This window comes from Seriola aureovittata, chromosome 21 (assembly GCF_021018895.1).
Source record: "Seriola aureovittata isolate HTS-2021-v1 ecotype China chromosome 21, ASM2101889v1, whole genome shotgun sequence".
NCBI lineage: Eukaryota > Metazoa > Chordata > Actinopteri > Carangiformes > Carangidae > Seriola > Seriola aureovittata.
The window spans coordinates 13419788-13445225 of NC_079384.1; the positions used below are offsets into that span (position 1 = coordinate 13419788).

At 41.0% G+C, this 25438-nt stretch overlaps 2 protein-coding genes across 2 annotated transcripts in view; one reads left to right on the forward strand and one right to left on the reverse strand.

The window, feature by feature from the left end:
- Window positions 1-19142: 19142 nt before the first annotated feature.
- On the reverse strand, window positions 19143-21794 carry LOC130162770 (clarin-3). The gene is made up of 3 exons (XM_056366582.1): window positions 20854-21794; window positions 20270-20455; window positions 19143-20101 (listed from the first exon to the last, which is right to left on the reverse strand). Exons 1-3 carry the CDS (start codon window positions 21083-21085, stop codon window positions 19824-19826), a joined length of 696 nt encoding a protein of 231 aa, XP_056222557.1. The 5' UTR covers window positions 21086-21794; the 3' UTR covers window positions 19143-19823.
- Window positions 21795-22556: 762 nt separating this feature from the next.
- Window positions 22557-25438, forward strand: part of ptprea (protein tyrosine phosphatase receptor type Ea) — a 55135-nt gene continuing 52253 nt past the window's right edge. The window contains exon 1 of the mRNA XM_056366576.1: window positions 22557-22711. The gene's annotated coding sequence lies outside the window, so the exon portion shown is untranslated. The remainder of the gene's footprint in view (window positions 22712-25438) is intronic.

Genomic DNA, 25438 nt, shown 5'->3' on the forward strand with positions numbered 1-25438 from the left:
TCACGCAAAACGCTGGCTGTTCCGTGTGTGTCAGTGTGAATCCTGTTAATGGGATTTGTGTTTTCTTCTTTTTTTTCTTTTTTTTTCCTGTATTGGGAACTACTGTGGAAGAGCATCTGCGGAACAATTGGCGAGAGAGTTCAACGGCATGTAATGTGCTTCTGTTGTGCTTGCGGCCCAGGGGACACAACAGAAAGCATGCTATTGGGGAGAAAATTTAAATGTTCAAGTGATTTAACACCCGGCTCCTGTCTTATTTTCAAACAATATGGATACGCACGGAATCAAAGCGTGTAAATAAAAGGAAACACCTCTTAATTGGTTGATAATTGAATTCACTCAGGCGCTCTGTGGTCTGGAATAAAAGAAAAATTAATTGACAAGACATTCGTGCCCCTTGTTGGAACACAATGGAAGCTGGCAATTCAAGAGATCCCCTCCTGGGCTCAAATGAAAATATTGCGATCTGAAGATCTGGGAACAAATTATCTCCCTCAGGCCACATTTTGCTCTATTATCTGTGGAGCAGGGCCACGGATCAGACAAAGAGGATTTTTGTCATACAGGAGCAGGTTCTCACAGTAACAAGTTTTCTGTTGAAATCCTCATCACGTCCAGTGAATAGAGTAGAACGCACATTCAGAGGCCTTTTAGTTCTTATTACTGTCATCTCTTTACAACTCAGTCAACTTTGTCACTCAATGTGGAATTGTCAGGAAACATTAATTCAGTATTATATGAAAAATAATATTATATGAAATATATGTGGAAGGTCATTTTTACTCCACTACATTTATTTGACAGCTTGAATCACTTGTTACTTTGCAGATTCAGATATATAATCAACTAATAAATTATGAATTATTATTGTAGATTAAGCTACTATTAATGATATTATTGTGAAGTGGGTCACTCTGCATAATCAGTGCTTTTAATTTTGGTACTTCAAACATATTTTTATGCTAATACTTAAGTACTTTTACGCAAGTTGTTTAGCATCTCTACACTGGTATTGCTATTTTTACTAGCAACCCACTTTTGTTAACAACTTTTAACTGAAGCTTGCATGCAAGCAAATACATCACACCAGTAAATCTAGCTGCTTTCCAAGTTTCCCCTCTCAGTTCTCAGAAATGTAACGCTCCAGTGCCCTGTGCCTGAAGGGCACATTTACCCGGTCCACATGAATATCAGTCAGGCCACCATGTCTCTGTGCTACCTGCTTGAGGGCCCCTGCCTCGAGGGCTTAAAGCCCAGGCCCTGCAGAGTACCTCAGCATAAGGGTGGCCCCGGTCCCCATACATGCCTAGTGGGCTAAACCCATAATGATGGGTTTCAGCCTCAAAGGGTCATCCCTCCAAAGGCGAGGTTGGCTCATAATTGAAGGAGCTGGTGTTTCAGAACTGGATTATTTTAATCCTCCTTCTCTTTATGGGAGTAGATACCAACAAGTCATCCAATGCCAACTATGGAGAACAGGGATGGGTATGTCCTTCATGTGAAGTGAATTTTACTTAATGAATCCAACTGCTACAGAGAGAATGCATAAACAAATACACAAACAGGGCTGGTCCACTTTTTAGGTTTACTTTCAATTGAAGACAGCACAGATAGAACTACCAGAAAGTTATTAAGAGAAGTTGTCTGTTGAGACCTGGATGCTTGTCCACGTTAGCCAGTGAGTGATGTATCACTGCTGGATAGAGTTGCACTCAGCAAAGTGAGAAACTTAACTCCCATTAGCTGTTAAGCGAGATCTCAACTGATAAATAAGCAACTGCAACAAAACTTGCAACCCTCCCTCGCCTCCCAAAACCTGCTTTTAAAATGTGCAGTGCAGGTATTTGCTGTGTCATGCCTTGTAGACTTATTTCTGATGATGTAGAGATCTACAAGTAACTGTATGGCAATTTGTTGGTTTGTAAAGCATTCGGGATTTCAAACAAAAAGATGTGTCCAGAGCCTAATAATTCTCCACAGCCCATATAACACTACCTTACAGACAAATCTGAGGGGTAATATGAAAAGGGAGACTGTGTGTCTGACCCCAGTGAAGAACATGATAGCTTGGCCATAGGGGGGCTGATTACAGTCTGGGTCTACCCTGAAATTTCACATCTGTTTGTAGCAGTCAGTGGGCATTATAGGGATAATTTCTTATATTACAGCTCAATCTCTTGAGGAAGTTAAATATTTAAGAGAACAACATGATGACAGCTTCTGGGGAAGCCACTACGAGGCTGTGGGGAGGGGGAGCACCTCTCTTTGCTGCACTTTAAAAGGATGGTGTGTGCAAATGATAGCTGAGGCGAATGTCTATCAATTGGCATGACCTGATTCGGTTTCATCATTCCCCTTCCGAGGCCCATAAAAAGCCTAACGTATGGGTCGGTAACGGCATGGGATCCTCGGTCCGGACGAGCAGCCATATGGATTATTTTATACAGAAGAAGAGGCAGCTCAGTGCAAACTGCTTGGCTGCTGAGAGCATGTGAAAAATGTGCAGACACATGTCATACTCTGTTTTTCTACTTTGTTTTTCTTTCTTCTTTATTTTAGATTTTATTCCAATGAAAATTCATATTTGGGAATATTATTTTTCTGTTACTCCTGAATGCTAACATATCTAAGAACATTAGATTCTCACTTATCAAATTCAAACAAGTTTCTCACAATGCAATTTGTTGTTTTTGTTGTACATATAATTTTCTTTAATCATGTTAAGCTTGATTATCCCTCCATTTTACCAGTGAAAACAGGTTTGCTTGCACCAGGACTAGAAATTATTGGTGAGCACAGGAAGGGCAGCCACTTCAGAGCCCGTGAGGCTTGCCAACAGAGGAACCTGTGGAAAGAGTCAAAGAGATACAAGGATTAACGGACTAGAACGAGTCCCAGTAAATCCACAGCCAGGGCCTGTCTTCACATCGCTCTGTCTGGAAAACCTATCCCCAAAACAATGTAACTTATCCCCCGCTCACTATATTGCTGGAATATATTTTGACAAAGTCTTTGTTCTCACATTAGGGAACTGTAGGCAGATCATCCGTTATCCGTGACCTTTGTCATAACAAACCATGGCAGTGGTTTTACACACTGCTGAGAAGCCGGGAAAGAAAGTTCACATCAGCCAGGCTGATGTTTCTAACAAGTTATGGGTCTTTCTGACTCACTTTAAACAAACCCCCTGTTCAAAAAAATCAAATATGTAAAGAAAATACTCCATTAAGAAAACCTTTTCCCAAATTCTTTATCACTATGGATTTTTCTTTTCTAATTATGTTCTCTGATAAAGTCAATACAGTGAAAGGCTTACTCATAAACTCCTCAGTAAATCTGCAGCCATTCATCACCTACATGAAATTCCAAACCATGACCTTATGAGAAAAATATCCAGGGTTCACGGAACATCAATTTCTATGTGCAGTGCAGCAGAACAAATATCTGAGTAACGGCCAATAAGTAATCATTTTAGCTCGGTTCAGGGACCACTTTAACTCTTGCACATGATAATGGTGCATTTGACCTATCGTGCACGCCAGAACTCACTATTGGTGATTACTGCAATATATGAATAAGTTGGAAACACATTTTTTTTAAAAACTGAAAAGTAATTTAAACTTGCATTTTGAAATTAAAGCAACTGAATCAAACAGTATTAACATTTCTGTGGGGAAGGGGGGGGGCATGCCTTGTGTTGCTGACAGCTTGCAGTGATACCACCCGGCTAGCAACACCTGCATGCTGTCATTACCTGCTCTTCACAGACAGGAAGCGGTGACAGATGACAGAGGAAGTAGCTGCCCAGAGGGAATCCATTTTACCCGCTGCAGCCTGGACTTTTGGTGGCGAGACGGAAGTGGGGAGATCATTCAGTACTCAGGGTATCCTTAAAATAGCTACCTCTGCACCACTTGTCAGTCGTTGCGAGTAGTTCTAAAGGAAGCTATCTCTCAGTGTGAGTCTTACATCAGATGAAGTTCCTGTTGTCAAAAGACGCAGCCCACCTGGAGCACTTTTGAAACAGATCTTGATGCACGCTTGTTTCACAGCATAGAAGTTGCAGAAGTGAATGAGAATTGGTCTTATGTGTTTTTTATGTTGTTTTACCTGCTCCTGTGATGCATAATGCAGCTTCAGTCCTACGTGATGGTGCATCTGCCCTCAGGAATTCATTGACTGCCCCCCCCCCTTACCAAAACAACACTCCCCCGGCCCCTAATGAGACCCCCTACCTCTTGCCTCTATTATGAGGGATGCATACCAATATAGAGACAGGAGAGGGGAGACAGACTGAGCCTCAGAGACCTCTGGAGTCCTCCCTAGCCTAAACCATCAAACGCACCCCTCACAGAGAGTCAAATAATGGGCCTGATCAACATTTAACCAAGTTTTCCCCCATGTAAGCCGCCGATGATCTGCGGCTGAAGGCTCTAAATGATAGCCTTTCAAAAGGGACAGACATGCCCCCCTTCCAAACGCTCCTTTTGTGTTCGCCACTAATCTCAGCCTGCACTTCAAGGCTCTGGCTCACTTCTGAGGCAGCTGCTATCATCTTAAAGAGAAGGGAAAGAAAGGTTGCACTTTAAAACTGCTTTAATCAAGAAGATGTAATACTATGATAAGCTGATCACCCCCTTAAGCATCTAATTATACCATAATCAGTTATTAATATTATTACCATTGATGGCTGTTCTTTTATTGCCTGGAATAATTAACATGCTGAAATTTCTACACAGTATAAAAATACAGACTAGGCATTGTTACCTTTTTTTGAAAAACTGTTGGATTCATCTCCTTGTGGAACGCAGGGACTATTTTAGAAATAAAGAGACACCAAATACATGAAAATCAGCCTTGTCTTGTGCAGCAGCAGCAGCAGCAGCCCAGGAAACAGAAAGGAGATGCTTATTTGTCAGACAAGTGTTCAAACAAACATCAGCGCACAGCAAGTGCTGTGTGTTGACTGGTATTGGAGTCTATCAACCCCAAACAGTTTGTGTGTCAACTATAAACACAAGACATGCACCCTGTCTGGGGAAACGGGCTTCCAGGCTCACTGCTGCTGCAAAGGCTCCCCTGCTCTGAGCTGAGTTCACTCTGCTGCTGTAACTCACGCCGTGTTTTCGTGATAAAAACACAAGTCTGCCGTGTCGCTCTAACTCATTTAAAGCAGCCTGTTCTCCTTTGTCATGTGATTGCATTCCAGCGCCATGACATAATCCAGGATGCACACACAAGTGCACCCATGCATGTTTTCATATATGTGTGTGTGTGTGTGTGTATCCACTCCACCCTTATGCTGACAGCACTGCTCATCCACAGAAGTGTGTTGACATGCCCCCACTTGACAAAGAGGCCTTTTTTTATATTCAACATGAGGGTAAATAGGTTTTTACAAGCCTCAGATAATCTGAGACATGCAAAGGCGTAATTAAAACTGCAAAGGAAGGACTGTATTTGGAAATGGATATGGTATGCTGATCAATGTGAATCACTAGTTCACTCTCATGCCCCTTTTTCTTAACCTGAAACCCTGTAGAAATACTCCATCCTTCTGAGATTGCAGTGGATGGAGAGTCACAGTATACATCTTATTAAGGATGTGGACTGCTAATGTTTAAAGGCACTTCTATGGGGAGATAATGCTTTATCAGATAGATAAATCTGATAGAAATCTGGTGTTAGTTTAGTAAAATATATGAAAAACCAATATGGAATTTGGCAGTTCTCACAATGTCTCAGTGTCCCTCTCAGGCTGTGGTTTAAATATCCTTGTTTTTCTAACCCCTACTGTTCTCAGCATGGAGCAGCTTTTTAAACCCTTGTCACTACGACAAGAAAGTGGTGAATTGGCTTCTGAATGAAGGTCTGTGGAGGCATAGCCAAGTTTTCTTTAAGTTTTTTTTTTCTCTTCATATTCTTCTGTTCCATGAGCTTAAATGGGCCGTTAAAGGAATTGTGGGGAGACACACTTTTCTATTTACTTTAAACTGCCAGGGAATAACTCACTGACAGGGACATCAAGACTGATGGGACTCCATCTTCATTAGGTGGGTCAGGCCTTGACCAGATAGCTTTGTGCGACTGTCAGTGCCCCTCCCTATATAAATTGTATAATAATCCCTTTCATTACACTGAGCTTTCAGGCTACCTGATAGAATTCAAAGGGAGGTGTCGCTATCTCTTATCATTATGCTAATGGCGCTTGTGACCAGCAGTTAAATCACAATAGGGGGGGGGGGTGAACAGCACCTATCAAGCTAGTCTGCCAGTCTAGTGGACGACCCCAGTCAGGGACTTGTCTGTCTGCAGGGTGATGGGCCATGACATGTCCACAGGCCCACAGGGGATTCAAACCAGGAGGGGAGAGCCAGCTTGGGACAAATCCTGGAGGGCAAGCCCCCCTGACCTTCATCTGCATACTGGTGGGCAGATCAGAAGGCTCCTCAAGAGCCATTTGAATATGATTAGACATTAATGGCCTTCACAAATGAGCAGACAGAGGATGCTTTGTGTTGGTCCGTCTCAGGACTCTTCTGGTGTCTGGGCATGTGTGGTTGGGTCTTGTAAATCCCCCTTTTGTCCTGTACCTGTCCCTAAGAGTCGACAGGCTTCGCAGTCAGCATTCAGCAGTGTCAAATGTGGACCCACGGCAGTGTAGAGAGAATTTGATGAAGGGGGAGTGACAAATGGTTAATTTCCATTCTGTTAAATAAGCCAGGCACACTGCCCTCTGCGTACATGTCAACACTGGGAGCTTGTATGGGTCACACACTAATGATTGAGTTTACAGCTTGGTGCTTTTCTTTCACTGACTGAACAGAAGTAATATTGTAGATTACATCATCTTCTATCAGTCCTTTTACTTATGAGAAAGAAATTCTCAGAAGGAAAACCTCATAATCACATGTCCCTTTACAATGAACGTTCAGAATGCATCAATCCCTCAGCATTTATCATTCAATAAAAGAGAGAGCCTGCAGAGTGGATACAAAATAATGACACATGTTGAGCTATGCAGAGGTTGGACTGCTTCTACAATTAGATTAGGCCATCTTTCCAATAAATATAATGAGGATGAATCATTCATTCATGATGAGAGTTGTGCTGTTTTTGATGATGTGTAATGGTATGAGCGCTGACAGAGTAATAGCCCCGGCTCTATTGACTTTTCTCATTACACAGTGGCAGAGGCCTTGTCCAACCACTATATTTAACCACCGCATGGGCAATCATCTCAGCCCTATATTACCGGACAGCCTTTAATGAAGAGCACAATCATCAGGCATTTGGGTTTAATGAAAAGAGCCACCTGCTAAAGTGCACAATCAGACATCAGAGACAGGCAACCGTTTAAAATGATCCTCAGATGAATCACGCTACTCATGGATGTAATGGATGCAATAATCAAATGTGCTTTAACTGCAGATCCGTGAAAGTGCCACATGTTTGTTGTCCCACGGTTTTATTTTAAGCTGTGAAAAACCAGTTTGCTTATTTGCAGAGTTTGTAATAAATCAATCAAATATCAGCAGAGAAGAGACAAAGCCGTATTTCATGTAAGAGGTATTTCTGAGATAATGGTGTCAGTGTAACAGCACGGCGGTGCTCTGGCTCTGGTGTGAACAGAATGATCAAGTGTACAGTGTTGTTTCTGATTAAAAGCAAAGCTCATGCTGGAGCCGCGGAAGCTGTCAGAGTTTGTGTAGGACAAAAGAAAGTCTGCTCTCACAGACAATGCATCCTTATATGGGTTATATGATATGGACTCTGCCAAAGTCCATATCATATAACCCAACATTTTCCAACAAAGGCCAGTCTACTCACTGATTCTGAAGGGAAAGGTTGTGTAATGAGGAAATAAATTCCTGATCTAAGTGGAGAGAGGATTCGGAGGATAAATTGAAGTGTTGGCACTGGCTTCACGAAATGTTCATTAGCTGATATTTCACGTTAACCGGTCTATCTTTCGTTCTCGGGTAAAGATGAAAACTTCTCAGTGTCTTTCAAGTTGTTCTTGTCTCACTTTTCCTCAGCAACAGTTGGAGGGAAGCATACCTGCAGGTCAGGTCCCACTCTTATTTACAGTCAACAGTAATGATCCATCCTACATGTGGGATGGATTGAGTTTTAAAAAGTGATCACCTGGATGGCTAATGGTCATCTTTGCTGACTGCTATAGATGTTCAAAATAGTTTTGCTATTGAGTCCCAGAGTTTTTTACTCAGTTGTTTTAAGGATTATGAACATACTGCAGGTCTGTGTTTGGCAGAGATTTAGATTTTGTGAGGAAAAACAATGAGCACCGTACGTCATTAAAATAGTGAGTTTGCTTCTATTTTCCACCGTTAGTGTCATCTAGGGTTGTTATGGAATATGTCACATGTACCATATCTCACAAGCAGGGAAACAGTGACAGGCAGTAGAACAATCAAATTCAAGTCACTCTTAATCTACAAAGTTCTGAGTCTGATCATATTGTGTCTTTTATAAAACACAAAAGGTAAAATAGTACATAAAAATATAAGAAGTTATTTAAATAAAAAAAAAGGTAAGGAATTAGGAGGAAAAATATATATAAAGATCCCATGCAATCAAAGATTAATTGTTTGCTATGTAAAATGTCAGAAAATAGAAATAAAAAAAATCCTACATGGTGATGAATTTGAATTTCAAATGTCTTTTTTCCTCAGTTTGTTGCCACATAAGACAAAGAAAAGCAGAAAATCGTCACAATTTAGAAGCTGGATCTAGATCATGTTTGACATTTTTACTTGAATAATTATCATCAAAATAGTTGCTGATCATTTTTCTGTCAATAGACTAATCAATTAATAGTAATCAAGTAATCATTTCAGCTCTGATCATAGTGATGCAAGATGAGTCATCAGATTCTGTCCATGTTTATTTCGTGTCTCAGCTTTGCATAGTCTGTATTAACTCACATTCTGTAACAACAGAGTCCACATACTGTAGATAAAGAGGAGAATAGATTTTCCTTTAACAGCTGAGAAGTCCAGTAACCTTACATGTAAAGCTGCTGTATGTAGCTGGGTGTTTGTTTTGTCACTGTTGGTCCAGGGCTCTCACAGACATGGTCTTTTTTTCCTCTGTGTCCTGGTTGCAGACTCGACTCGGGCTTTGTCATACATGATGGCCAGCTCTTTGAGGCCGTGCCAGCTCCTGAACACTCTGAGTTGATTATTTTGACATCTTATGGCAAGGAGAACTCTCCTCTCAGCGGGTTGTGCTTAAGCACAGCGAAGAAGCATTCCTTTGTTAAGTGTTTGTGTCACACTTAAAGGATTAGAAAGCATTTGAAAAGCACAAGGAATAATGTTTGGAATCACCTACTGAATAGTTCCTCTGCTCAGGTCAATGAACCGCACATTTATTTATGGAGTAAAATTAGCAACTTCACCAGAATACTGTGAGCAACTAGTCCCAGAATCCAGGTTTGGGCCCAGTTCCAGGAGCTGGCAGGGGTTCACTGTATGGAAGAGTGTGTGTTACCCATATGATATTTTACCCATTTGACAGAATGTACATTTATGTTCCCATATTTCAAAGTTTCTGTCAGGGTCATTTTAAATCCCCTCACCTGTATCTTACATTTAAATCTTCACATGTAGGCATGTCTGAGTCTAAAGTGGGAAAGGCATGCTGGGATAAATCACTGCAGACATTTCTACTTCGATGGTTCCCATACATCTCCGATTTTATTGTGTCTCAGGGTCCTCCGTCTTGATATGGTTCTGGTGACAGAGGTTTTTGGTTTCTGGTTGGAGGGAGGAGGGAGGCCTCTGCTGGGCAGGTTGTAGCACTGATTACTCCAGTGCAAATATTTTATATAAAAATACAGTAATTATAGATTAATATAGAAGCTCTGTGTTTTTTCTGTTTTTTTTATTTTATTTTATTTTTTACTTTTTTCCTGCTCTAACTTTGTTGATGGTGCTTATAAACACTTTAGAGAATAAAACTATTTCATGAGAATGTGATGAACTCTGAATTTCAAGGATCAGTTCACCCGAATTATAAATACTGCACATTTTCTCACTTAACCCTAGAGGTATCTTCCTTTGAAGATAGTTTGGGTTTTATTTGTTTGGGTTTAAGATGGATGTCTCTGAGATTTCTGCTTCCACAATAAGGTTAATGTTATTCTGTTTTTGTTGTTGAAAGCAATAGAAAATTGCATTTAAACAGTTTTCAGTGGCAGCACTTCCAGCTAAAGACGTGCTCTGTTTATTATTGAAGAAGTTATTTTTCTGTACACAGTTTATTTTTATTTGTTTCATTTATTTATAAGGGACCATGTACAATATTAAAAATACTTTCTACCATTTGCAGGGCACAGTTAATAGTTTATTTTTTAAATTTTGAGATAGAAGACAGACATGAAAACAGTATAAAAACAACACGGCTTGTGATGTCCTTTTAAATCCTTTTAAATATATATTTTCAATTTCCCACAGGTTGGATATTTCAATGCCTGAGCAAATACAACCCAAACTATCTGCACAGCAAAATAAGTGAGAAAAAAAATATATATATTTTAATTTGGTTGAACTAACCCTTTGAAAGTACAACTGGATTCTTATAAATAGATTGTTTAAAAGATCCTAAGTGAGAGAACTCAAAGTGTCAGTCATGTTCTCCAGTTTCAGCTCTCTGAATGACTGAGGGGAGATGGACATCACTTAAGGATCCCCAGGGGAAGAAATTCCTCCAAGACTTAGTGTTTTTCTCGCTGTTCCTCACAAACGAATTCCCAAGCCATTTCCATTAAGAGACTTGGAGCAGGCTTTTCTGTGAGCTGCAAAAAATGTATAAAAAGCCAAAGGGCAGTGTTTTGTCCAACAAACCTCTGAAGGTGTAATCCATAGTGTTAAAAACAGAGTGGCTGACCTTTGGTTTGAGCTATCTGATGTCTATCTTCCTCACTGTGAACTCTGAATTTTTCTCTGGTTGGAGCTTTGAGTCTGATTTTCACACATTGGTGCTGTCAGGCTGCGTCCAGGTCTCTTGTAAATCTCCAGAGGAGAAATGAGTGACACGTCTCAAATGTTTACATGCGGCCCCTATTCCTCTGCTCAGGATCTGAGAGGGAGGTTGGCAGCGCAGCATTTCCCCCCCTATGCCTTCACAGAGGTTGTGTTACTGCGTCCATACATCACCCTGACACGGGTGCACTCATTGAAACGGCCCGGCTAGGCCGCGTCTCAGGATGATGACATATTTGCCATTCCATTCAGTGAGGTGTGCAAGCATCTTATCACTGTCACAGATGAAGCAGCTCAAACCATAACGCATCCACCGTCCAATATATTCAAAGGATATGTGCAAGATTTCACTCTGTGGCTTATAGCGCTCGATAGATGATCTAATTAGCGCAAGACCCCAACATTTCGGCACCGACATCGATACTTCCCTGACCCTGCCTGGGAGCCCCCCTTCGACACAGCTTCCCCTGCTCCTCCTGGGGGTAATGGAGGGAGGAAGAATGTGGAGGGAGGAAGTAAGTTTCCTCCAGGCAGATTGCTGGATGGAGAGGCTGAGAGACGGACAGATGACAATGGCGGGGAGGCCGGGGCCTGAGTGTCGCCTCAGGGAGACCTACACCCTGCTACATGTTGGCTCCAGCCACTATACGCTAAGTGCACTGAGCAGAGGCCTTCACAGCGGATTTGGCAAGGTGATCCCTTCACCCACCCCCCATCCATCTCCTGCCAGCCGCTCCCCTTCTCCCTCCTTGCCTCTACCTCACCCCTCTCTCCTCTTCCTCCCTGCGTTGACACCCAACCAGGAGGTGATGAGTTGACACAGGGTGAAGACAAGTCTGGGAGTTTTATCTTCACCACCTCCGCTTTCATATCTTCTTTTTAGCGGTGATCATGTGTGCAGTTTATTTTAGGAAACAGTGCAACTGAAAATATACTTTTGATGTTGTTTTTTAGTTGAATGTGTGTGTATACATGTATATATCTATACATGTATTTATTATAGCCAAGTTGATACTGGATTTTTGAGGCTGATACTGATATTTATTGGGTTTTCTTTAAGGAATTGTGACCAAGGTTCACACAGAGTAGTGGACCTAGCTCTAGTATGAATGTACGTGTTATATATATGTGTGTGGATTTGTATAAAGATGTATATGTGTAGCTTAAAATGTTTAGACACACTAAATCTACAAATACAAATAGGACAATTCATTATAAAAAAAACTTTTTTTTATTGTAGTCTATAGTCTGTAGTCTAAAAATAAAATTCCAGTTAATTACAAATTATTACATATTTTTGTAGTTTTGGCCATACTTCCTATCAATAATGATAATAACAACACTGGTACTGATCCAAAACCAAGGACAAAAAAAAAAAAAAAGCCATCACATGGTCATACTAGTTTTAAATGAACCCTCAGGTTAGCTAAATATATCTGAACAAGGAAACAAAGGTGAAAGGTAAAATTACTCAAATGTCCCTAACAGTTTCAGTCACACACAGGATCATGTGGACTCACAGTTTTCCTGTGCGATGAAGGAGCAGTTTTAATGTGTTTATTTAGTTTTTAGCTTTAGTTCTTATAATTTCACCAAACTGTCAGATTCATTTCTGAATCTTTCTTGCCCCACTGGACTTTGCTCTGGTGATGTCACAGTGCCTCCCAAATATCTAAAACTACTTCAGTGAGTATAATGTTATCATGGCCAATAGAAATAAGGCCCAAAACTAGACAACTTGACCCAAATTGTAATAAAGCACAGTTTTCCTTTAATGGAACGAGGTCAGGCCTGCGGTGAGTTCGGGGTCATCTGCTTATATGGACAAATTGTTTCATACAGATGCAAACAGGCCTGAAGCACTTGTGATCCCTGTAGCAGTCAGACACCGTGTCTCCAGGCCTGTGCTGAATGACACTGAACATTGCCTCCTGTAGAGAGGCTGCATTGTTTCTTATGCAGGATTTAGAAAGCCGATATCAAATTCTGCCCCATTCAAAGAACCTCTGTTTTATTGGAGAGACGGACAGGTGATTGCAGCTTTCAGGACTCTGCATCATAGCGTTGAGGTGCCACAGCTCAGAGGAGAGGTGGAAAACCTGATGATGAATGGAGCAGAGGCATAGAAGTATTGAATTGCAGCAACATTCCTGAAGGTAAACTTCAGGTATTGCGATGCTGTGGTAATTTGTAGAGTCTTGTGTTGTGGTCCCAAACTCTGCTTTTCATTCTCATCGCTCAAGGTGTTGATGTTGAGGCGAACATCTTGACAGATGAAATTATACTCTTTATGACAACAGCCTCGAGGCCTTTTCTGTGGTCAGTGCCGTAAATTTCAGGCGGGTGTGACAATGATTGACGGCCTTGTGACAGAGCTTTGCAAATCCTTTAATCCGTTCATAAAGCTCAATAGGGGGCACTTGATGCACTTTATTCTGGCACCTCTCCCCATCTGGCTTCTGTAAAAGACACTCAGTGCTGTCAGATGCTCCTAGAGCCTTGACAGGAGCTGATGCCATGCAACGCTGAGAGCTTTTTATGAGACATGATCACAAAACCGTTCAGTGTACAGTATTACAGTAACACAGATAGTGGGAGCCGCTCTTTAACCTTCACATTAACACCATTTCTTATGCTTACCCTAATACACCTCAATTCTTTGCCCAGAAAAAGTGTTGCAGACTAGAATTTATATGTGCTGTCCTTGACTTGCAGACTGCTGGAATCTCTGTAGGTTTTACGGCCATATGGATTTAGAGAACAGCTTGCAGCCTGTGACTGAGTATCTCAGTTACAGTCCGGTGTCTGTGATCTATGGATTTGTGTCCCGCTCCAGTGACACTCTGTGCTCCTCCTTCACACTGAAGCCTTTTATCTCGCGGAGACACAGATGAACCTTGAAACCGCTAAGAGATACAAACTCACGTGTAAAATAGAATAGTTAAAGTAAGCATTGCTTCCTCCATCAAGCAGGAGTGTATTTATGCTGCTCTTGTTTTCCGGAATATTACAAACTTATATGACATAGACAAGATGCTTAACGCTCAAACCTAAAGGTATATTAGCCCTGATTTCATGGTACACTCAGATTAATTCCCAGTTATTGGGTAACAATAAACACAACAATCTCTGTACTTTAAGCTTCAGGTGGGGATTTGTTTGATTCAGTTGATTCAGTTATTGTTTGCTGCCCCCTGGTGCAAAGCCTGAGCAACTTACTCTCCTCTCTTAGAGCTCTTAGCCTCATGTAGGCCTAATGTATTTGCAGAAGATTCAGACTAAACTGTGACTGTATATTTATTCATATGAAAATTAAAAAGAAAAGGTGAATTTGTGGGTCATTATCAGATGATCAGTTAAAAAAAATGTTAAAAAGGAGACCTTTAAGCAGGTACACTAAGGTCCCAGCACAATGTGGAACTGCTGGCGCACTGACTCGCTGAATGGGGTTTGAACAGGTGGTTTAAAACACATATTTCTATACAGGCGATCAGGCTTAGATGCCCTCCTGCAGTGCAAAAGATCTGCCCCGGCCTCGGACCATAAAAGCCGCAAAGTCCGTGTCAAAACTATCCTCAACAAGTCATTTTATGAATCAATCATAGCCTTCATTCCTAAGCGCTGTGAAGTGTTTCCGTGGTTAGGTACCGTTCTCCTCAATACATAATGCAGTAATGATTCATACTGTATATCATGTTCTTTTTTTCGCCCATTCACTGATTTCTTATACACCATTGTAAGTGCACAGGAAAATAAGCAATGTCTGCATGCCCAGATTTGAAAGGAAAAAAGGATGAGTACTTATTGGGGCTCTATCCTGGAAGAAGCAGGTCACAGATAGCTCTGTATGCAAAACAGAAAGAAATGCAAGGACTGAAGATCATGTCATCATCTTTGTTTTAAAAATTTATTTTATCATTTTCTTCTGTGGACCACCTGTCTGCACTGTATAGTGGTTCTTTTAATTAACATAAAGAAAAATCTATTACATTCTCTAGCTTTTTTTTTTTTTTTTTTTTTAACTTCCCTCTAAGATTTATTGTTGTTGATGTTAACTGTCTTCTTTGTTTCCAGGTCAAATGGCGCCAATTCAGTTCAACCATGTGCTGTGTCAGTAGGTTAACTGTGTGTCCCTACGTGTTGCACCCACTGATATCTATCACAGCTGCCAATCAGGGCAACATTAATCAACAACAGTGTCAAGCGGCATGGGGCAGAGAAAGTGCTCAGCCCTCCTTCCATCCATCACTCCGGCTGTAAACCGTCATCCGACATCTGACGTCCTTTTTTTTTTTTTTTTTTTTTTTTTTTTTTTTACAACACAGACAGATTGGTCAGAAAAATTCTGCACAGATTGATTAATTCAGTTTTTCTCATTCGTGCTTGTAAGACCAGGTTGAATACCCTCCATATCTTTTTCTCTGTTTCTCTGTCCCAACCAGGTAAAGTGGAGAATTGGCTTCAGGTGATTTGGAGAAGATCTTATCTTCTGTTAACAGAGGAATGACACCATAATGGAGCAGCAGGGGTGCAATTACCTTTTAGCCCTCCTCCTCCTCCTCCTCCTCCTCCTCCTCCTTCTCTCCTTCCCTCCACCTTCACCTCAGCCTTCACTGACAAATTAAGATTAATGACAGAGATAAATAAGGAACCTGCCCACCTTCCAATATCACATGGTGGGATTGAGTGTGAGAGCAAAGAGAAGAGGTGGAGCTCTTGTTAGTCTCTTGTAATATTAGTTCTGTTCTCCCCAACCTTTTATTAAAGTGAAATTTGAATTTCAAATCTAAATTCTAAGTCAAATATAGGGCAGCCCTCTCCGCCTTGGCAAATGAATAAAATAGTATACATATAGAGAAGCGAATGTAATATTTAAAGACGTAATGAACCATCAACAATAGATGTAAGTTTGTACTTTTTTCCTGTGTTTAAGTTTGAAAAATTATTTGTGAATGGTGTGAAATCCCACTAAAAAGCCGCTAAAGACCACAGACAGTTTAGAGTAGGTCTAAAATATATACAACCATTAACGATAGTAGACAATAGGCAGTATAAGAAAGTTTGATGAGAGTGACATGTAAAATCTGTAATATACTGCTATCAGCACAGCTGCTGTGAACGTGAGGCGTCAAGGCAGATCAGTGGCAGTGCCATAAATTACATCATTACATCATTCAAAGATACAACACGGACACACACGTCATGAGACTCACACCTATTTTACAGCAGCTGCGGGGTAGAAGGTCGTTCAGCCAGATAATGATAAGGACAAAAAACTAAAAGACTCTGGGACGTAAATGGAGTTTTCAGGTTGAGAGACTTTTTGGTGTATTTTATTTTTCATATTTTTTACTAGTAATAATGCATCCATGAATTCGTAAGTCAAAAAAAACTTTTTAGGTGTTTGGTGTTTGTGAAAGTGTTAAAACAAGTCTTGTAGACCCCCTCCCCAACACCTACATATATGCACCCACCCATACCTCTCAGTTGTCAATGTGAAAAGAGCTCCTGAAGGTGGAAGGAGACTAGACCCCCCCCCCAAAGCCGCCATGCCCGACCAGAGTGGACTCTACACGGCTGAATGTGTGCACCCCCTGCCCTGCAGCTGGAGGTGTCTGTTTCACAGGCCTCTGTAATGCGGGACCTGGGAGGATAAGGTTTCACAGGTACAAAAGTTTCCGCTTTAATCCTATCACACAGAGTGAGTGGTCAGGGCTCAAGGCCTCTGCATAATCCTGAGTTTATTCAGTCTGCTGAGCCAAGAGACAGGGAGTATGTAGAGAGGAAGAGATTACTGCCCATCTCTGATTTGATTCAATCAATGTTTGCACAGCAAACGGCGAGGAGGGGGGTCTCGCAATAGCAATTCAGCTTTTCCACACCTCAGCGCACACGGGAGAAGATGAGTAAAAGATACAGTTAAATGTTTCCTCTGGCAGCTGTTAAACAGGTTGATGTTCAGAATCAAGGGATACTACAGCCATTTAAAATGCCTTTATTCCCTGCGGGTATTTCTCATCATGGCAAAAGTAAAAAAATACATAGTGTGTTTATGTGACAGCTGACTGGAAGTAATAATTTTAGAAATCAAATCAAGGTAAGTTTTAATATTTTGTCTTTTAGTGAGTGGCTGCAGTCTCACAGGTAAAGGGTGAAAAATTGAAATAAGAGGGTATGTAATGGCTGATAGATCAATGCTGTTTTGTAAAGAGCTTATCAATGTCACAGCAGGTTTGTGCTGAAACAGGCTTTGACGCGGCCTCCTCTGGAGAATACAACCTGCCCCGGCTTCACACTGGGTCCTGGTCACCGCTGCAGGGTTACACTACGCTGCATCATCCTGCATCCTGAATGTTATGGCAAGAGTGTGGTGGAAGGTAAGACAATTAATGTTGAAATTAAAATTCAGTGCCTTTAGACTATTGGACTAATAAATAAGACTTTATTCTGACTGTCTTCACATGAAACTTTTATACTTCAGAAGGCATGGTGTATTTTCTACTCCACTAACAGAATTTCTGTCGGGCCTAAGATGCTTTTGAGTCATTGTATAAAGCATGCATTCTGAGAAATTTAATACATATTCACGCTGACGACCACAAAGCAGATTGCTGCATCCCTCCGCAGGTCCCTTGAAGTGCAGAACTTGAAGAAAGAGTGGTTCTTTTGAAGGCAAGTAGAAGGCGTTGCGGGGCTGAGAGGTGCTGGAAAGGGCATGTCCAAACAGACTTTAGGCCCTGAGTGATGGGACACGGGAAACAGTAACAGGACACCTCGCCCCTGCTCTCATGTCAACACAGTCATGTGAATCACAACTGTGAGAGCGTCTGAAGATCAGGGAGACAATAGACATCGACTCTCAGTAAGATCTTTCTCAGTTTCTACAGAATCACCAGCTTTGTTTGGATCACTGTATTTGTCAGTATTACCTTCTTTTTTCTTTTTTTTTTTACTCGAAATCCTTTCAAATGGAATAAACAGATCTGTAATAAATCTTTATCTCTCATCAAGGCTTTTCCAAGTTGATCCCACATGGAAGTGGATACAGTTAAGATGCAATGCATCACTGAAGTTTAAAGGGCTCAGCTTAAGCACTGCTTCTGTCATGAGCCATGAAATGATGAAGGTGAAGTAATCCATGCAGCCTTTGTCAGTGATTCAGGAGGAACAGTTGCCAAGTGGGACAGTACGTGGAAAGATTGTAGAGTAGATCAACTCATTTGAAAAAAAACCAACAAAAAATAGATTTCATCATTTGATTAAAAAAAATATCCACATATTGAACAATACCTGTTAAGATTGAGAGCGCATGAAAAGTAGTTAACAGTAAGCAAGCAGAAAGGTTAGCTTAAAAAACTGTTGAATAGACAGCTAAAAGTAAGAAGTTGGAACAATTAGATAAAAGTAGTGCTTTAAATTTGAAATAGCTAAAAGAAATGGGTAAACTGTTGAAATAGTTAACTAATGCTAGTGGTAAAGGCTGAAACCCAGAAGTGTAAATGGTTTAAACACTCAGCTGAAAATTAATGAACAAATTGCTGAAAAAGAGAGCTAAAAGTATGGATGAACACCTGAAATGCAAAGTCGACCAAACCTAAACACTGTCAGTTCAACTGTATAAAGACTTTTCTGTAACAATCCGCTTTTATATAATTAATGGTGTAAAATAACATGTAATCTGAAATCAACTCATATTTTGAACATGGTGGGTGGTGTTACAGTTACTGTGGGGGAATATCTGACAAAAATGGTTGGGGACCACGTCTATTCTAAAGCTTGAGTTTTCCATTTGAGGGAACATCTGTGAGAATCCAGATGTGTGTGATATTTGATCCTGTGTCATTGATCCATCCTGGAGATATTAAAAGAAATGACAGCTGTATTTACTTCATAGTTTGTTTTTCTCTGGTCAGAAATATCCAATGACTAAAAAAAAGAAAAACACCAATAATAACAATATAACATAAAATAATTTATAATGACTGAAAAGAAGCAAATCATTTTCTCTTTTACTCCTGCTTCAGTGTAGTTGTTGACTTGACATTTGTTTTGGGACGTCTCTTTGCATTTACATCCTGTCAGAGATAGAGGGCAGCAGACATCAATGAATTCCCACTGCCACTTTTCTCCACTTCTCTCACCTTTTATTCAAATTTAACCTTTATGGCCTTTACTTTGATTTAAAACTACATATGTTTTGTACTTAAAAAAAAAAAAGGAAGTTAAATCGGGAACATTGAAAGACAAAAATACGGATAAAAGTTGGCCGTAAATCCATCATTTAAAATAAAAAGGAGAGCCAACCTCATCTCATTTGTTAATTTACATTTGCTCATTTTACACATAACAAAGAAAAATGTAATTAAATTCATATTTAGCTGTTGATTTGTAAGACGTGGATGTTTTGAAGATTTAAAGGTGCATTTGACTTTCATTCCAATATGAAAAATAAACTTTAAAAAAAAAAATCTTTTTAAACCAACAAACATTAAAATGTTCAGACACAAAATAAATAGATTTTTCAAAGTAATTTCAAACTATAAAAGATATAAACCTAATTCGATTTATATATCAATAAACTCGGATTAAAAAGCTGAAATGATAAAACTGTTGCTCATACTATGAGGACATTAACACGTGATATTTGGACACTGATAATCTAATCCTACTCTTTGTACATTAAAGAAGCTGTACATCCATATTTTACTGTACTTACCTATAATCTCTGTAATTTCCCATGACAGTGAGTTACAGTCCTTAAAGTCTTGATGAGCAATTTATCAATGTCACTGAAAACTGAAGACGCCGTCGCCATTAATACATCATTATCTCCTTGGGTGCGTCCTCGGTAGGCCTCTCCTGTTCTCTCCTGTGTTTGTAGGCTGCATGGTCGTACATGTATATCACGGCAATGGCAGAGAGAGAGAGCACTGTGTAAGGGATGATCAGGTAGTATCCCAGCAGCATCTCTGCGGACTTGTTCTGCAGGTCTACGGGCACAGCTTCAGAGAAGTTCTTCACCAAATCCTCCCCCATGCTGGTCACGTTGATGTTCACTGCAAATATGATGAGGACCACACCTGACAGGCATGCTGCAGGGAGAAAAAAGAAAAAAAAAAAAGGTTAGTACTGTCACAAATTGTACCACAAACTCCATTTAAATGTCTTTATCAGTGATTTCGTGCTTTATTTCTTTCCGACGATTCCACTTCTCCCAGTTTCTCCCGGATGCTTTGTGCCGCAACATATGTGTCACTTACCGCTGACCGAGCTGCAGGCGTAGACTCCAGCAGGACCCATGTAGGTCTCATAAGGGTTACTGACGCTGTTGTAGAGGGAGATAAGGATGCTGCAAACAGAGAACAGCAGACACAGGGCCAACAGGCACACCACCAAAGCGTACAGGACAACCGGGGTGACTCCTGTTTCTGTCAATTTAGGAATCACTACACACACACACACACACACACACACACACACACACACACACACGTACACACACCACAAGAACATTATTAAATATCTTCAAGGCATTATACAACTATGATTACAGGCTGGTAATTTGAAGATGTTATCCAGTCACGTCTAATATGCAGTACTGGTGTAGGTAGGGTCAAGTCAACCATTTTAACGAAAGACATGGTGCCTGACAGGATGTTTTTTTTTAAATATTCAAAGTAACAGGGACACTGTTTCTGCTGCTGTAGAATTATTTAAATGTCATTTTACAGTGCTGGTGTTTGTTGAAGGCAGGAAATCTCAGAGACGGATATGTACTGTATGTGAGTGAGAAAGTATCTTGTAATCTGGGTGAGCCGGCCCTTCGAGAGCCTCGGACAGTTACCTTCAAATGTATCAATGCTTCCAAACAAGGGGCAAAAGGATCTGTTCAAATTGCCATTGAAGAGCTCCAGAGTGATTATAGCAGTTCCATTGAAGAAGCCACTTCCTCCTCTCGCGCACTCCATGGTCATCCTAGCCCACTGTTTTGACATGCTGTATCCCATCAGCCCCACAGACATGGCAGTGACCAGCGCGCAGGATGTGAAATATAGAGTTTTGGCAGTGGAAGGCATTATCGCTGTATCCCAGAGGCACTGGTTCAATGTAAATCCCAGCGTAGACTTCTCTAAAGCTCTTACGAAGCCTCAGACGCAGATTAGGACCCTCTGATGCTCCAAAGATTCTGTGTATGACTTACCTACCTGGGAGGAGTGAAAGGTGGACTGGTGGTCATAAAATCTGTTGATTATGACTGTGACCTTTGGTTCCAAAAGAACAGGCAGGGCTGGTTGTCATGGTAGGGACCAGATTTCACCAACAGGTTAAACATGAGACCTGAGTCAGCAAAAGAAACTCATACATGTCTGGATGTATAGTGAGGGTTGGTGAAATCTTCTCTGAAAGGCCAGTACTAACAGTGGATACTGAACAAAGCAACTTCAGAACATGTAGAAGACACTTTTAATAACTCCAGTTCCTGTGGTTCAGTCTCTACGCACATGTTTGACGACGTTCTGGATTCAAAGTCCTCTTCTCGAATCTGTGGGGTCATAAAACATAATGCAGATTAATTATTAACAGGTGTCACTAAAAAAAGAAAAGGTTTCGGGAAGAGGAATGATATTATCTGGTCACATGTATCAATGAAGCACTAAAGCCGGGATAGGGGTTGGTATCACTTTACAGAAGACACAATGACACGTTTGGCTCATGATAGGGATGTTGTGTGATGTTTGTTTACGATAAAAAATAAAGCTGATTTACGAGACAAGACAGGAAGAGTGGAACTATTTTTCAGCAGCTAGTGGAGCTTCAGGAGTTCCTGCTGATGGCAGACGAGAAGTGATCTGTTTATGATTTAGCAACATTTTTTCCACTGATCCTGTTTAAACTAAGTTTAGTTAACATTAGAAAAAAGATCATGATTTCAGCAGCAGTGATATCTGTTCTCTCATATCATTTTAATATATTTCCTTATTACATGACATTACAGAGGTAAATTTACAATAAAATACAGAGGTCATACAACTTATTTTCTCATCTGATTAACATTACAACCTTCCTCCTACAGAATATGTTTAAATAAGAATTTAACCTCTATTTGAAATAATAATATAAATATTCAATATTTATTATATTTTATTAAAATTCAAATGAAATACTTAAAATTTCCTAATCTACATATATTGTGAATATTTTTTTATATAGTAACAGTAACAATAGTAAGAGTAATAAATAAGCAGTTTGGGGGATTTCTCTTTTTAAATCACAAAGTCATTCATTCATTCATTCACTCCAGTCAGCTCGAGTTTTTATTTATTTTTTGTCTTAACATGGATTAAATGGAACAATGCTAATAACAAACCATATCTGGAGTGACTGGGACACAGTGGATGCCTCCAGGTTAATTAAATCGTTAAAGACGCACACGTGTTGTAATGAAGCTTGTGGCCAGACAGTGGCTCCCTCTCTTCGCCAACCAGGAAGACGATCCGTGTGTGTGTGTGTGTGTGTGTGTGTGTGTGTGTGTGTGTGTGTGTGTGTGTGTGTGTGTGCGCGTGCGTGCGTGCGTGCGTGCTCTCTGTTATGTTGGAGTAAACACAAACTCCTCCTTCCCGGTGACAGGCGGCAGCGCTGAAGCATCGCCTCGCCTTTTCCAAGACAATCTACGCTCAGGACTCCACGTCGAGGCCACCGAGGTGAGTGATAAGATTACTTTACCCCACCACATCGTCTTTTGCCCGCTGACACTCATTTGTCGAGCGGGGAAAATGTCAGGTTTGCTGTCCCCCCCCCCCCCCCCCCCGGTCTCACACGGCGCCGCGTTACCTGTCCGTTACGCAGAGCAGCGCACGGGTGTTTGTCTTCACTGAAACGTCCATTTCAGGTGCGCGTTCAGCCCTGATGTGGCAGTGATTGTGATCTCCGCGGTGTTTCATCGTGTGCTCAGATTGTGGGAGCTCTTCGTTTGACAACCTGCCGCGACTTGAGCCAACCTCCGGTGCGTCAATGTGGGTTAATGGAACAAGCGTTTTGGAGTTTTTTTTTTGTCCTCATCTCCCCTTTCGGTTTTTATTTCCCCCTCGTTTGTCTGTTTTGTTGTTTTTCCATTTATCTCAGTACAATCATCGTTCTGTTCTTTTTATATTCGGGAGCTGACTGCTTGTCTGTGTCGGCTGAGCCAGTTTCAACATGTCGGTGAACAGAGGGTATTTTACTTCAGATATCATGGATGGATCTGCTGAGACTGGTTGTACTGTAGGAGGGCTCCTCTCCGGGGGGGGGGGGGGGGGGGGGTTGAGTTATGTCTTGAGATTTGACACTTGTTTGAGATTTGTTGATGGCTGCAGAATAAATTTTGCTGTGGAATAATCACTGGATGTAACATTAATCCCCAAGGGGAAGGTCTCTCTGCCTGGGAAAAGGTCAGAGGTCGGGGTCAGGGACAGATCAGCATCCCTGGAGCAGATTTTCTATAGCAGGGGTGCAGGGTAGAGGGACGAGGAGATGAATTGCTGCACCACAGGTCTGACATTTATCTAATCAGACCATGGAAATGAAAAGTTAAATGAACCAAGGCACCGCTGAGATTATGCTCCACTGACCATTAACAAAAGAATGGCCTTTGACAACCTATACCCCTGATAAGATTTTAATTTAGACATCATTCTCACACAGTTTCACATTGAGAATTAGTCTGCTTCCTCTTCCTTTTCATCACTTGGTCCCTATAGGACCAGTGCTGACATCCTGGTGGTTAAACACTGTGCTGTCACTGTACTTTTGGCCATAACACGGCAACATGGCTGGATGACGAGCTAAGTCCATTACTGTCAGAGAGACGCTACTAAATTACTGCAAATAAATCTTGTAGTCAACCTGACAAGTGACAAGTATTTCAGCCTGAGCCAGGCTGCCTCTATAATGAACAAATGAGGGAAGAAGATTGTTCTTTAACTTGTTTAACTTGTGTCTCCCGCAAATAAGAAATTACTGTTAGCTCATCTTCAACGTCCTCACAGACACTTGACTTGTTTTCAGCTCAACTTGAATTCTCAGAGCAAGTGAGCAAGGGTCAGCTATTTATTTTTGTTTTTGTTTTTCATGAGCTTGTGACTGACCTCTTAAAAAAACACAGCTTTTATTGGCTGTAATCAACTCCCAGAATTCAACCGACAATCAACTATTGATAACTTTTTTTTTTTAGAAACCAGTTTAAAAAAAAGACTGTATAGTCTTTTTATTCCTGCATTTACCAGCTTTATCTTAACACATCTGTCTTCATTTAACTCATTCTTTATGTATAGCAGCCATACGTTACATCCTATTCTACTGTCTTTACCTTTTCTCTTGTATTTTTCGCATTGACATTTCATTTTGGGCTCCGTTTCAACTCCGCTGTGCGGACCCCAGGAAGAATAGGCAATCGCCTTGGCAGAAGCTAATGAGGATGCAATGAAATAAACAGTCAGTAGCTCGCCAAGACAAATGGCAGGAAGCAATAACATTTGACTGATGTCTGATGAGTGCTTTTGGCAGATTGATTTGGCTTTTATCTCCCTACTATTCATGTCTGTGAATCCAGTTAAATTCTGCTCTTGTTCTTGCTGGGGGGGAGGAGAGGGAACCTGCACGGGTGTAAGTGTAATCCCTGCTGTAAACTGGCTCAAGTCTCAGCTGTGACAATATTAACTATGTATATCATGTGCAATGAAATATTTCACTGGGAGATGTAAATTATTAAAGAAATAAGGGTGAACAGGTAGGTTGTTTGTGCTAGTGTGCAGATACTCAACAGGTTTATGATTGCAGTAGCTATTTCCAACCTCCACTGAATTGCAATTGAACACGCTGCCAAGATGTTCACGTCCTTTTTTTTTTTTTTCTCCCCCAGCTCCAGTTAGGACTGTAAAATGGCATATTGGAATGCTTGTGAAGTGCATGTTATTTGAGCGTGGGTGTGCTGTGCTGAAATGAACAGATGTGGTGATTAATGAAATCCACAGCGAGGTGGAGAGGAGCGAGTTGCGCATACCTGGAGCTACACAGCTTGCCGGGTATAAACCTCAAAATTTCCAGCCCTGGAGTTAATCCCCACCGCTCGCCCACCCTCTATCTCTCTGCCACCTCTCGCTAAGTCTTGGAAACACTCTGATTCTAACTTTGAGCTGCCAGGGCGAGACTGCACGCTGCGCCGCACTCTCTCTGAGGCTGCAGACACATTAACTGCACTCTGCTTGAAGGTATGCTTCTTCATTTTTTTTTTTCCTCAAATAGGCGGAGAAAGAACTAATTGGTATAAAGTCATGACAATTAGGGATGAGCCCGGTCTGACCCAGAACTTGTCAGATATTTGCCGGCAGAAACGGCTGTAGCCAGACTCAGAGAAGTGCTCATGAATTAGGCATGGGAATTGTTGTAGTAAG